This window comes from Leptodactylus fuscus, chromosome 8 (genome assembly GCF_031893055.1).
Source record: "Leptodactylus fuscus isolate aLepFus1 chromosome 8, aLepFus1.hap2, whole genome shotgun sequence".
In the NCBI taxonomy this organism is placed as follows: Eukaryota; Metazoa; Chordata; class Amphibia; order Anura; family Leptodactylidae; genus Leptodactylus; species Leptodactylus fuscus.
In genome coordinates this window covers 43,111,154-43,126,537 of record NC_134272.1, presented here as the reverse complement: position 1 = coordinate 43,126,537, position 15,384 = coordinate 43,111,154, and the positions used below count along the sequence as shown (strand labels likewise).

At 41.1% G+C, this 15,384-nt stretch overlaps 1 protein-coding gene across 1 annotated transcript in view; it reads left to right on the top strand.

The window, feature by feature from the left end:
- Positions 1 to 482: 482 nt before the first annotated feature.
- The window catches only part of WIPI2 (WD repeat domain, phosphoinositide interacting 2), a 36,945-nt gene continuing 22,043 nt past the window's right edge, over positions 483 to 15,384 (top strand). The window contains exons 1-5 of the mRNA XM_075285062.1: positions 483 to 659; positions 6,072 to 6,154; positions 7,653 to 7,822; positions 11,181 to 11,277; positions 14,198 to 14,295. Of these exons, the coding sequence (XP_075141163.1) occupies positions 586 to 659; positions 6,072 to 6,154; positions 7,653 to 7,822; positions 11,181 to 11,277; positions 14,198 to 14,295 (522 nt within the window). The 5' untranslated portion in view covers positions 483 to 585. The remainder of the gene's footprint in view (positions 660 to 6,071; positions 6,155 to 7,652; positions 7,823 to 11,180; positions 11,278 to 14,197; positions 14,296 to 15,384) is intronic.

Sequence of the window (15,384 nt, the reverse complement as noted above, 5' to 3'; positions counted from 1 at the left end):
GAACCCTGCCTAGATTCGGAGAACGAGATACTTTACTGAGGGTTTGCATACGCAAATAAAATGCTTTTTTTGGACAAATGGGGGGGGGAGGAGGAGAAGAAAACTAAAGGTAGCAGTAGAATAGACTTTAGAAAGGCTAGTCCAACATGGCTTCATGTTTCCCCAATGATAGACTCCCTTTAAGCAGGTGTGAACAAAGCCAAAGAAACAAATGTCTGAAATATTTTCTATTTTCACATAAGACGGAATAAGCCTAAGCTTCTGGTCAGTGGTTCCAGTAGAAATGACAGAACTGCTTGTTTTGCTTCCGCATTAGTTTTCCATGATGTTGTTTTTGTCTGTCACGTGGTTACTGTATCTCCTCACACAAGCAGCTGCTACACAACTTGTAACCCTTGGAAACTCGCGCATGTAAAATGACGTTTCATTGCCTTTTGAAGACCTGCGCAGTGACGACCATAAGGTCTGTGCGCGCATGCTCAGTAATTCGTCATGTCCAGGCCGGTAAACAAGGAATGAGCGGCCGTGTGATACCGAGCCTGCAGTGACCCGTACGCTGTCCCTAGTAGAGCACAAAGTCTCACTATGAACCTGGCCAGGCAGAACGTGGAGACCGGAGCCACTCAGCTCCTGTTTGCGAATTTCAACCAGGATAACACGTACGTGAGTTCAGTATGAGGGCTGAGAACAATACATAGTAGAAGTTGATGGGGTTCTTTACCGCATGTGTTGCTGATGGCGACAGTGGTGTGTACAGATCCCAAGGGGTTCTCCTGTAACTTGTGGACAATGGGACCCAGCAGCTATTTTAGTGGGCACAGGGGTCCTCCTTGTATTTACCAGCCTGACTGAATGCAGATATGTTATGCTGTTCCAGGGGTAGTTCTTGTCACATGATCTGTGTTTTGGTTGCAGGATGCGCATTTTGTCCTCAAGTTGTCATGCAAGGATAAGTTTACGTCTGCGCTGAAGTTTCTGCCGCAGAAACCATTGAGAATCATCGGGGAGAAAGGGCCTGCATGGAAGACCTTTCTCTCTGTCGATTTCAGTACAAAAACGGGAGACACCTGGAGGATCCTATTATGGTCTATGGGGTCCATGGGTGGCCTCTGTTTTATTTGGCCCTTTGTCTGGTCTCGGCTTCTCAAAGCAGACCTGTGCACAGATGTGAGCCTAGCCTTAGACTATGTTCACATCTGAGTGCCAATCAGAAATCGCTGGATGAAAAAGTCCTGTTAGCCCAACTTTTTTGTACATGAATTTAATGGGGCTGTGCCATTATGGACTCTTATCCCCTCATCGCTGGATAGTGGATAACTGTATGATCGCAGAGGGTGGGTGTTTGCTTGGGACCCTAGTCATCAGGAGGACAAAGGACTGAACGTCTTCTTAAAGCCTCCTTGCGAATGGAGAGCCAGTGTTCTATTCATTGCTATTGGTCCAGTGTTCCATGCACTGCTGTAATCTGTCAGCTGCTGCAGCCTCATGTAATACGATTGTCGGTCATGCAAGTGCATTGGTTCACCAGGAGGCTTTAGGGGGACTTTTGGTCTCCTGAACACTGGGAGACCTGGCGATCGTACACTTATCCCCTGTCTTTTGGTTAGAGTATGTGTCCGTGAAAGCACAGCCCCTTAAAGGGGCTCTATCAGCAAAATAATGCATAATTTTGCTGATAGAGCTTTATTAAAGGAAAATAATGGACCACTGACAGCCCCCATTATAGTCATTGGGGTCCCTTGTGTGGTGGATGTCCAGGGCAATGTGGGGCCATGCTTGTAGCCATTTTACATTCCTCTTTGTTTAGAGAGTTCATTCCCCCCCCCAGCTCCTCTCCTGTTTCTTATCTAGTAGCCATGTGCCAGAACTATTTTACAACTTTGCCACCAATCCTGTTATGCTAATTTCATTCGGTCAACCCATTCTTTGTCTACACACTGTATTGGAACTACCCCCCCCCCCCAGTAAATCAGAGCCCACTATATACACAATAGCTCTGTGTGTGTGCTTTACTAATCTAGCTTATACACCAACTTTATGAATTTGGACTTCAATATGGTGATACTTAGAGAGGATTGCGCTCACACTTGTGGATCCCTTCATGCCAGCGATTTCTGGGATCCATTACAGGTCCAGAAGAACGAATAGGAAAATGCTGACATGAAAATATATACATAACCCGAACAGCTTCGGGTTATGTATATATTCGAACAGGAGCCATATACAATGATTATAGCTTTTACAGGGCTCCTTATTTTCCTTCTAATCTCAATCTGACACTAATGATCAAGTATAAGATCTTGTATGAATCACACCATGATCCTAGTTATGTGTTATAGAATTGAATAAACTTGGAGTATCTGGTTTGGCCACTATGCTGGCTAATTGGCTATTTTAATAGAAAGGCATGTAGATGTAGATATGTCAATAAGTCAATCCAGGAGTAATTTTATGAATGTGTTCACATGGTTGAGCCAAATCCTGTCATGTAAACTGATCCATTTTTTTTTTCTCCTCAGTGGGTTAATGGTCTGATCTGTGAAGGATTAGAGCACGCTCTGTTTGTTTGTTTTTTCCACAGGCAGCAGAATTAGTTATATTATTAGTTAGTTATTCAGTTATGTAAATAGACTTTTAGAGCTCAAGCGCACATCTATTATTTATTTTCAGTTTTTTCACAGACGTAGCACTGACCCATTCAAGACTAATGGCCAATGCACACATCCTTGAGTCCATTCCATATTTTATTTTTTATTTTATTTAATTTTTTTATATAGCGCAGCTTGATACTCTTTCTTGCTGAACTCTTTGCCTGTGGAAGTCTATTGTGCGACAAAACAGACTGTGAAAAATGGACAAAACTCAATGTTAGAAAATAATGCTGGGATATGTTAGTTCGCGGATAAAAAACTGAAATGGATGTGTGTCTGTTCTTAAAAGTGCATTCCCAGCTCAAGAATCTTATAAAAACTTGCAGCTTGAACTATCTGATGTGTGTCACCCAGTACATTGCTTTATCTATCTTGCTGTTTTTTGCCAGATGTAGTTTAAATATTCTTCCTTGGTGTTTATAGCATGCTGCCTAGGTCGCAGACCACCTCCCTGGTTATCCTTATGACTCCGTCCCTGTTCTCAATTATCTATATTCTCTTCTTTCTCACAGTGAATATTGCCTTCAATTGCTGAGCTGTAATAAGTGCTGGGAAGGCTTTTGGTTGTTGGTGCATCTGTTATCTCTGTATCTACTTCTAGAGATAACTGCTTTTTCAAAACAAGCAGAAGCATTCTTCTGGCCTGAGCTGAAAAACCATTAAGTGGAAAGGAGAAGAGACAGGGTAGCTGCAACTCCTTTAAAATCTCACATTGTAAATGGTACAATTTTATCATGCACTAACTTAATACTAAACTTACTCTATTCCCTGATAAAGCCAGACTTCTCTGTAGCATCTTCTGATGTGTCAGACAACTATGTGTCAGTGGTGTCATCTGCTGAATTGTCATCAAAATTATGCACTGAATAAATGAGAATCTATTGTCCCATAATGAATAATGATGGTCAATATTTAGCCAGAGAAACCTTGAGCAGGCAGTCGAAACATGTTAGGCCTGGTTCACATCTGTGTTTGGTTTTCTGTTAAGGAAGTATAGATCCTATAGACTATAATGGGTCTGTGTGTTTTCCGCATGATGTCTGCACAAAACATATGGAGAGAAGAGTACTTCATGAACTACTTGCTCTCCGCATGACTTTTGTGGACACCGTGCGGAAAACTTATGGACCCCATTATAGTCTATGCGGTCCATATGCTTTCATCAGCTCACCGCTTGTCAATGCGTTTGGTATTCGGGAGGGGGGGGAGGGTGTCCCCAAACGGACTCCCCAAACAGAACAATGAACGCAGATGTGTACCAGGCCTTATGTACATGTTATAAGCGTGTTTAAGTAGTGCATGCTGTGAGAAATACAGCTAAATGTTTCTAAAATAGTTACTCGACCACTTTAGACACATTTGAAAAGGTTTTTTTTTTTCTTTTTTTTTTGCAATATCCTGATCGCCATTATCTCTGTACTAGAGCTGAACAATTAATTTCAAACAAACGATTCTGATTTTAATTTAAATTGAGAAATCAGTGTTGTTCCCGCCCTGGAGTCTGATATATCTCATACAGGCTTTCTCCTCATGCTGCAAACTATGCTCTGCAGTTTCTTCAATGTAGTCAGTAGATGGGTAGTAGTGTGAGGAAGCCAAAAATTGAGAATTATGCAGAAGTATGAAAAAATGAAGTTTTTTTTTTTTTTTTTTTTAAATAAATTTCAAGCTATACCTTGTACTGTGACATCACAGTGTTTGTTATACCTATAATTAGACTTTATATTGATCCAAGGGGTTTCAGGATTTTGGGTAGTCTATAAATATGTGCTTGGTGGGAGACTAATAGCAGCCCGCCATAGTCAGTTTTTTGTGATGCACTCAATGACCCATATACTTTGCTCACAGTCTGAAGTAGAAAGTCCCATACACTATATAGTGTCCAGGTGTCGTTGCTGCAGCTTGTCTTACATTAACTTTATAGAAGACCATAAATGATCCTAGAAAACCCCTATAAATTGTTCCTGCAACATGCATAAATGTATGACATAGCAATGTGCTGCAACACAATCTGACAGGGCCAATGTGTTGCCTTGACAGTCAAGGCTTTCTACAAAGTTTTAGAGTGTATCTTTTGGAATTTTTGCCCATTTATAAGGTGAAGTCTTTTTAAAGTAAAACTGTGATGTAGGACAAGAGGACATGGCTTGTAATCTCCCTTCTAGTTCATCTCGTAGGCATTTGATGAGGGTTAGGCCAGGGCTCTGTGTGGGCCAGGCAAGTTTTTCCACACCAAATTTGCTTAACTATGCCTATATTGACCTAGATTTCTACACTCGGGGCACAGTCATGCTTGCACAGAGAAGGGCCAACAATGAGATCGCTGTGACCATTGTTTTAGTGAAAAAAAAAAGTCAAGCAGTGATGAACTTTTTTGCAGCTAGAAGTTGCAGTCAGCCACCATTGGGGTTGCAATGTAATTCCATTCACTAATATGAGTAAAGGAGTCACAGGTTGCAATGGCGATCTTTGGTTGTATGATGGGAGTTGCAGCCAACGTCTCTTTGTAGCTGTAGCATAATGCCCTGAAATCCAGCCGTGATTTCCTTATAGTGTCTGGGTTATCAGTCAGGGAAACTACATGTATGAGAAGATAACCCAGCCACAAAAATAATCATGGCTGGGTTCCTAAGCCTAGAAAGTTCCTGCATTTGTGGTTGTATCCATTGGCAACTGATCACGGCAAGATTGTCACCACTAAGACTGTTGATGAAAATCTCTACAACTCTCCAAAACTTTTATTTATATTTCAAAATTTTTTAAAGGTCTGTTAGTGCTATTAATGGGTTAAAAGTACACCCATATACTTATAGTAGTGTTTGGAGTGACTTCAGTTTTTTTTGTTGGAGCTCCAGGCATCTTCTGCCTTTGTTTACGGGTTGTTAGCGTTGTGCTATATAGTTTCCTGTATGCCGTCCACACTGCCTCCCTGTCAATTGGTCAGCCCAACAATATACTACTTAGGGCTCGTTCACATCTGCGCCCGTACTTCGTTCTGCAGGTTTCCGTTTCCTGCACATAACAGGGGCAGGAGACGGAAACCTGCCGGCATGTTTCAATCCCATTCATTTGAATGGGCTTGAAAGTTTCTGGGTGTGTGCGCCGGTGAGCGTTTTATGCGCTTCACGGCGAAACCTTTTTTTTTTTTTTAAACCGGACACAGAGTCGGACATGCAGTACTCTGTGTCCGGTTTAAAAAAAACAAACAAAAAAACACGGTTTTGCCACGGAGCGCATAAAACGCTCACCAGCGCTCATGGCTGGACTCGGCATGACAGGTTTCCGTCAGAGGTCAGGCACTATATTGTTGTATTCCTAGGTAATCCCTTCTAGTACTGTTATATTGTATTGGTTCTGTGTGTGGTTTTTTTTTTTTTTTTTAAAATCCACTAATATATATTTTATTTTTTTGTCCTACAGATCTTTAGCAGTTGGTATCAAATCTGGTTACAAGTTCTTTTCTTTGCCTTCTGTGGATAAGCTCGAACAAATATATGAGTGCAGTAAGTTTAATTTCATTTAAGAAGTCAAACTTTTTCATAATCAAATCGGTTTTCTAGATTTCGGCTTGTTGTCATTCATTCTGTTACTTCTAGAGGATAAAACTGCCCATGGTCATGTGATTTACGGTCCATGGTCATGTGATGAGTACACAGGTGCTGCTCGTTATAGTCACAGCCCAGTAATCAGACATCTGCCTGGTAATCAGCTGTGCACCTGTGTGCTCATCACATGACCATGGACCGTAAATCACATGACCATGGTCAGAGTTTTATCCTCTAGAAGTAACAGAATGAATGACAGCAAGCCGAAATCTAGAAAAATGTGAGGAATTGATAGAGAAAGTATATTGGAAAATTGTATATCTTTTTATTGTACATTTGTTTGTCAATATTGGTCTGAAGGTGGCCAACCCCTTTAATGGGGTGGAGCAAGGAAATGACGGTCAGGCTTTCTCTCGGTAAAGCGGTTTGAAAGGGACTGTCATTGGGATAAAGAAATAGAGGGTAATGCACTGAAGTTGAAAATTGGGAGAAAAAGGGGATCAGTTGTCTGATGCATAGTAAGTAGTACCATCTTTTTAGGTTATAATAGGAGTGAAACTGTTGTCTATTAATCTTGGGTCAACAATGTATGGCCATTTACGTTTATCCAATACGGTATGTGGGTTGTTGGAGCAGCTTGTTTCAAACAGTTATTCAACAAAGCGAGACTGGCAGGCCCTTTCTCCTTCTGCATACTCAGTCTGACCACAGCCAGGCTGAATGCGGGATTGACTGGTGCTGGATGGCGCTTCCATTAATTTCAATGAGAGCCTCCATCACTAGTCATGCCCACATTCCACTTAGCTTTAGTCATGCTTAACGTGCAGCGGGAGAAAGGTTCTGCCATTCTCGCTTTGTGGGATAACCCCTTTAATAGGCACCAGCCCTATTATTAAAGGGACACCATTTTTTCTGACTAACACGTAGGAATAACCTTAAGAAAGGCTATTTGTCTCCTACCTTTAGATGTCTTCTCCGCCGCCATTCAGTAGAAATCCCGTTTTTCTTCTTTGCAGCCAAAATGACTTGTAAGCACAGCTAGGAAGATTAAGTAGTGGTCCAATGAATTCAGTTTATTGTGCAAAACTATACAAAAAAAAAAAAAAAAAAAGTACAATCCATATAAAAGCATTGACTGACTGGATGTTGAAACGTTTGCTCATGTCTGTGTTTGTCTTGGCGTGTTGAAAGATGCTAGTGCACCACATTTAGAGGACAGTTGATGTAAAGGTACTCTGTCAGTTCCTGATGTAGGATCTCCTGATTTACAATAACTCTGAGATGTTGATGACAAGCAAGTTTTTGTGGGACTACATACCTGATGAAAAACTCCTGGTTATAAGTTCCCAAATTTGAACATTTAGCTAACTACATAAAGAGCAACCATAATAAATGACTAGTACACTTATGCTTTGGGGCTAGCAAATTTTGAAATTTGTGTTTTTTTTCTCTGCAGCTGACACGGAAGATGTTTGCATTGTGGAACGGCTCTTCTCAAGTAGTCTTGTTGCTATTGTCAGCCTCAAGGCACCTCGAAAACTTAAAGTATGTCATTTTAAGAAAGGAACTGAGATCTGCAACTATAGTTATTCAAATACCATTTTGGCAGTAAAACTAAACAGACAGGTGAGTAAAGTGTGCTAAGAATTGTGGATGCTTTTCTTCCCTCCTCCACCCCCCAACCCCATATACATATATACACAAAATTGAATTTAGGGATTAACCTTTTCACGACAGATGCCGGGTGTTTAAACATGGCAACTGCTTCTGAGCCAGACGGCTGCCATAGCCACTGGGTGTCCGCTAATGAACGCAATCAGTGCTGACCGAGGCGACATTTTACCGGCTGCACATTGGTGCCGCCATTTTGCCGGTGATCAGTGGCACCGAGAGACAGCTCTGGGGCCGGCCTCCTGTTAGCCTGATAGCCAGGAGCCTTATGAAGGTCTATGTAGCCTGCAATAGAAATGAGGTTTTTTTTTTTTGCAATGCATTAGCATTGTAATGCACTGCATTAGTGATCAGACTCCCTTGGGTTCAAGACCCCTAGGGGGTCTAATAAATGCATTATAAATTAAAAAAAAATAAAAGTTCCTATCACCACCACCACCACCTTCCCATATAAAACTTATTACTGTGACATACTTACACACTAGGTATCCGTGCGTTTGAAAATGGCTGCTCTACAAGTCTATAAAAATATTTTTCCCATACGGTAAACGCCATAGCTGGAAAAATAGATCAAAAGTGCCAAACCGCCATTTTTCACTGTTTTGCCTCTGATCAAAATTTTTGAATAAAATGTGATCAAGGCAATAGCAATTTCCCTAAATGGTAGAACTAAAAAGTACAACTGGGCCTGCAGAAAAGACGCCCTATGCATCTCCGTATACAAAAGTATAAAAAAGTTTTGGGTGTTAGAATACGGCAACTTTTTGGTACAGTTTTGGGGTTTTATTAAGGTGTTAAAATGTTAATTAAACCATATAAATTTGGTATCCTTGGATTCGTACCGAAACACAGATTACAGATGACATGACATTTTGTCTGCACAGTGAACACCATAAAAACAAAGCCCATGAGAAAGTTGCACCATTGCACTTTTTCATCAAATCCAACCCATTCTGAATTTTTTTCCCTGCAAACATTAAGCCCTCGTATGGTTCTGAGAGTGGAAACATAATAAAGTTATGGGGTTTGGAGGGGAAGGGGGTATCAAAAAAACGAAAATCAAAAAATGCCCGTGGACGGAAGGGATTCTGGCTTTTTTTTCTTGTTCTTGGGGTGGAACATTTTTTCCCAGCTTGAGGAAGGGAGGTTACCTGTGACCACTTGTATTTAGAAAAGTGTGACAGGGTCCTCCTCTTGGGTCCACATCACCAACAGATCTCAGGCAAAATGGGGAGTCAGTGATGCAAAAGAGTCAGAACACTATACCACCCTGAGATGATTTTCAAGGAGGTCACGAGTAGTTTGATTCCAATGAGTGCCAAGTGCTTTTATCCCAGTTATGTACAAAATGTGCAACAGAGCTATCAAAAGATTTATTTTATTTATTTATTTATTTTGTCGGGGATTGAGGGGGACACCATATAATAAGGGCAGTGTAAGAGGGAGGAGACATTGCCAGAGACTAGTGCTCAAAGTCAGAGAGAGCTTTGTAGTTTAGTCTGTGCTTTGATAGAACTGTTTAAGTTGTAGTGTAAGGTGGGTCTTACATGACTGTATTGAATGTACGGTCCGCAAGTTGCTGATCGGCAACATAGTTGCAGACGTTCGTGTCCTGTCGCACTCGCCCATAGAGTTCTATGGGCGAGTCTGTGCAGTGCCACAATTCACGGCCATTACGGACATGTGCTATAAATTGCAGACCACGGTTGTGGCCCGGCCACACCAGATAAAATATCCGGTGGTGTAAGAGGCCACATTGAATATAATGTTTCCGGAAATGGTCCGCAATTGAAAACCCTCAATTGCGGACCATTTGCGAACTTACATTACAGTCGTGTAAGACCAGCCTAACAGTAAGAAGCTCTAGTCCCAACAGACCGCCACCTACCTAATGACTGTAAATAGGCCAAGGCTGAACATGAAAGGACAAGAATGATACTGGTTCTTTCTTGGCACCCTACTAAAGCCCCCAAAGTAGTATAAAATAATAATAAAAAAAAAAAAAAATCACTTTTTGTGTGTGGCATTCTTACAGCTGAAATTCTACTCTCGTCATCTATGTTATGTCAGTCCTGGTAGCTGCAACGGGGCTAAGGGATAGCAGTAGGGAATCTCGCCCTGTACTACTCCCACTAGCTAACCCGGTCCCTGCCTCACGGGTGTAGGTCAGCTGTTCTCAGGCTAAGCCTGACCCCGACAGCTCCTCTCTCACTGATTCCGTAGGCCTAGAGGGAAGGGGGAGAAGGAATGCCCTATAAGACCTCTAGGGACTGGAGACTAAAGGGGGTCACCCCTAACGAACAAGTGAAGCTGCTACTGACAGGGACTGACAAGGGTGTGCGCTGACTAACAACACAAGCAGCACACAGGAAACATGTAGGAAAGGAATTCCCCAAACCAATATGGGAAGGAACCATACACTAGGAAACAAACACAGGGAAACTGAGTAGAAATCAAAGGATAAGGCAATTCACTCACACAGTCCATTATACACAGAGGGAGGATTGGTGAACACAGAAGGGAAAACACACAAACCAACTCGTTCACCCAAAACCTCCCAAAAACCAACCACGGAACTTCCTCTATCCCAGAACACCACCTACTCCTCCTGCTAAGGCCTAGCTCTGTAAAAGCGACACTCAGCACAGAACCATAGGAGGCATGGGTTTAAATACAGAGTAGAGACCACTCCTCCCAGGTGCAAATGGGAGGACAGACTAATCAACCAGGAAAGAAAGCAATGAACCTAAATACTCCTATCAGTCTAAGCCTAGAATGCAATTTAGCAGACTAAACGAATTCTACACCCAGAATCCAAACAAACAAAATGAGAATAAAAGGTTCCATGAGACACCTCACTTCTTCTCCTTATTTCTCTTGCTTTATCTTTGTCTTATAATTAAAGAGCAAGAAAAATAAATAAGGAGCACACTCACCTGCTTGTGCACGTGAGCCTAGAAGTGTAGGTGGAGAAGGCTGGTTTTAAACTGCAAATGTTTTGTCTATACAGCGACTCTGGCCACTTTGTTGGAAGGAATCCCCCATGGAACTGACAGTATGATCTAGATCTCCTTTCAGGAAAGCAGGGTAGCATACAAGATTGCTGAGTATTAGATATATCTAAATAAGCCCCCCCCATCATATCTATTTAATTGTTCAATAATTTGCCGGATGTTTGAGGGTTTTTTTTTTCCCATCTCTTAAGTTTCATGATTCACTTTTTTTTTTTTTTAAATTAGTTTATTCTTACTCTTATACTAAGAGGTTTTTAGTATATTCTGATAATTTTCTCTGCATCTTATTAAATCCACAGAGGCTGATTGTTTGTCTGGAAGAATCGCTGTACATACACAATATAAGAGACATGAAAGTTCTGCACACTATCCGAGAAACTCCCCCAAACCCTGCAGGTATCTACTAAAATATTTTGTGCTCTGCTGATTTCCCAGAGTGACCAGTTTCCTCTTGTACTAGATATTTGTATTCCCCATAATGTAAGAATAATAGAGCATCTTTTCCTATAAATCTGTGTTATGACATTCCTTTGTTCTTACTACTAGAATTTTATGAGCAAATTGCTAACTGTGTGCTACAAGTTGGTGTGTTCCTTCCCACCCATCCAACAGTGCCATCCTGTATAGGGATATGCCCCTTTGCCATGGCAATTTATAAAGTTCCACTGCATATAACAGAGGAACTGTACAGCATAGATGATCCAGAATTATTACTTGATATGTCAGGAAAGGTAACAGGTTTTCTGGTTACTTGGTTTAAACTGGGGATCTACACACTAAATATAACATATGAATAATACTTAGGGAAATTTAGTCACCTCCCATTCTCTGCCCTGCTGTTTATATACTGGTGGCTCAATGGTATGCTGTATATGGAAACCTTCAGTACAATTTCTTATGTAGCTATAGGGTCCATGGCTGCCTCACTTGTTCTCATTGCCAATTCACACTGTATTACTCAGTAAACCAGAGATCATAGTAATACTTATGAAAGTCATGATCTGACTTTCTAGTTCAGAGAAATCCTCTTTCTGTACCGGCTGCTCACCCCACCACCTATTTAGAAAATGTGGTGCCAAAAAGGGGGTTCAAATGCTTCTTTAAATGTAGAGGGTCATTGGGTTGTAACAGGGTTTTAAGCAAGACTTATAAAGAATGACCCTAATGTAGTTTTAGTCTCTCCCATAGACACAGTAGGTTCTAAGCCTGGTATGAATACAGAGTTGGCAAATACAGTCCTATGAAAAAGTTTGGGCACCCCTATTAATCTTAATCATTTTTTGTTCTAAATATTTTGGTGTTTGCAACAGCCATTTCAGTTTGATATATCTAACAACTGATGGACACAGTAATATTTCAGGATTGAAATGAGGTTTATTGTACTAACAGAAAATGTGCAATATGCATTAAACCAAAATTTGACCGGTGCAAAAGTATGGGCACCCTTATCATTTTATTGATTTGAATTCCCCTAACTACTTTTTACTGACTTACTGAAGCACAAAATTGGTTTTGTAACCTCAGTGAGCTTTGAACTTCATAGCCAGATGTATCCAATCATAAGAAAAGGTATTTAAGGTGGCCAATTGCAAGTTGATCTCCTATTTGAATCTCCTCTGAAGAGTGGCATCATGGGCTACTCAAAACAACTCTCAAATGATCTGAAAACAAAGATTGTTCAACATAGTTGTTCAGGGGAAGGATACAAAAAGTTGTCTCAGAGATTTAACCTGTCAGTTTCCACTGTGAGGAACATAGTAAGGAAATGGAAGACCACAGGGACAGTTCTTGTTAAGCCCAGAAGTGGCAGGCCAAGAAAAATATCAGAAAGGCAGAGAAGAAGAATGGTGAGAAGAGTCAAGGACAATCCACAGACCACCTCCAAAGAGCTGCAGCATCATCTTGCTGCAGATGGTGTCACTGTGCATCGGTCAACTATACAGCGCACTTTGCACAAATAGAAGCTGTATGGGAGAGTGATGAGAAAGAAGCCGTTTCTGCACGTACGCCACAAATAGAGTTGCCTGAGGTATGAAAAAGCACATTTGGACAAGGCAGCTTCGTTTTGGAAAGAAAAATTGAGTTGTTTGGTTATAAAAAAAGGCGTTATGCATGGCGTCCAAAAAGAAACAGCATTCCAAGAAAAACACATGCTACCCACTGTAAAATTTGGTGGAGGTTCCATCATGCTTTGGGGCTGTGTGGCCAATGCCGGCATCGGGAATCTTGTTAAAGTTGAGAGTCGCATGGATTCCACTCAGTATCAGCAGATTCTTGAGAATAATGTTCAAGAATCAGTGACGAAGTTGAAGTTACGCCGGGGATGGATATTTCAGCAAGACAATGATCCAAAACACCGCTCCAAATCCTCAGGCATTCATGCAGAGGAACAATTACAATGTTCTGGAATGGCCATCCCAGTCCCCAGACCTGAATGTCATTGAACATCTGTGGGATGATTTGAAGCGGGCTGTCCATGCTCGGCGACCATCTAACTTAACTGAACTTGAATTGTTTGTCCAAAATACCTTTATCCAGGATCCAGGAACTGATTAAAAGCTACAGGAAGCGACTAGAGGCTGTTATCTTTGCAAAAGGAGGATCTACTAAATATTAATGTCACTTTTCTGTTGAGGTGCCCATACTTTTGCACCGGTCAAATTTTGGTTTAATGCATATTGCACATTTTCTGTTAGTACATTAAACCTCATTTCAATCCTGAAATATTACTGTGTCCATCAGTTATTAGATATATCAAACTGAAATAGCTGTTATAAACACCAAAATATTTAGAACTAAAAATGATTAAGATTAATAGGGGTGCCCAAACTTTTTCATAGGACTGTATATGGGATAAAAGTCTAGTCTCTAACATTACTGTGAATGATGTGCTACTTATGGGGGAAGGGGGGGGTAAAAAAAAAGCTTGGTCCTTAAAGGGTCAACAGGTAAAATAAACTGTGCAACATCCGTGGCTGTAGCCCATACAAAACTGTGGATCCCGAACTATACAATAGTCAACTATTTGTAAAGGACATGCCGTTCTCACAATTCATGTTATTCTTAAAGACAGTCACATACTCCTGTATCAACAAATGAGGATCTATCTATCTATCTATCTATCTATCTATCTATCTATCTATAATATATATTTAGATTTTTTTTTTATTTATTTTTTTTAGAGCTTTTTCTGCTTTTATATTACTGGATTTTAGCGTAATATTTCACTAAACATATAGTTTCTGCATGACTTGTGAATAAAGTTTAATCCACCACTGATCTGTTTTTCCTCTTTTGTGCATGTATTGTTTTTAAGGCCTCTGCTCCCTGTCAATTAATGGAGATAACTGCTATTTGGCATATCCTGGGAGTGCTACCATTGGAGAAGTTCAGGTCTTTGACACTGTTAACTTGGTGAGTGATGGATATATAACTATAAGGATAACTTGACATTTCACACCAGCACTTGCACTACGTTCGGGAATTCCGTTCCCCTCTCTGCATGAAAGATGCGGAGAGAAAAGTGCTGCAAGCGGCGCTTTACTCTCCACATTTTTCACCCTTTTTGGGCGGAAACCACACAGACCCACTATAGTTTATGGGGTTCACGGGTTAACAACACGGAAAAACTAAACTGTGAACTAAGGCAGCAGCTTTCTGAATGCAGACAAGTAATAGCACGTTTTACTGACAGGGGCGTGATCACATGGAAATGGTCTCAAACTGCAGTCAGGTGGCAAACTGGATGTTAGAAGGTCTGTAAAGGAATTACGGAATGAAGTTGTGCTGGGCCATTAATCGAAAAATTACAAAATCAGATTGTACACACAAGTTACTGTATTATTTGCCAGCCTTTACCTGTACTTTACTAGGGCTAGGACAACACCCCTGGACTAAGGTGCAGCCGAAATGTGAGTCTTTTGGTGTCAGCGGGCATAGGCTACACTTTATTTACAATTGTACATGAGTATGTGGCAATATTTTTCATGATCAGGCTGAGGTCTTTATTGTGATATGGGTACTCGGATTTGTTCTTGGGCTCTATATTTGGGGTCTCTAACGAGGTCGTCGGGTGATGTTGCTACTTACCATATATATACTGTTTCCCCGAAAATAAGACAGTGTCTTATATTAAATTATCTTCCAAAATATATGACCTGTCTTATTTTTGGGGGATATCTTATGGAGTGGCTGGGGCGGGGGACAATCGGCAGTCATGCCGGCGCTTCCTTAACGGAATGCCGGCATGACTGCCGGTTGTAGGTGGTGCAAGAGGTGATGGTGGGGGGAGGTATGCTAGTTACCTTCCCCATCTTCATAGCAGCGCTGGTGCTGCTGTTGGTCACGGTGGTGGAAGTGGTTGGTGGGGCTTAGCAGAAATTAGCGAGGCTTCCAGCGGTTTATTAGGCAATTTAACAAAACCTCCCCCCAAGCCTTACTTTTGGGGGATGTCTTATTTTCGGGAAAACAGGATATATATATATATATATATATATATATATA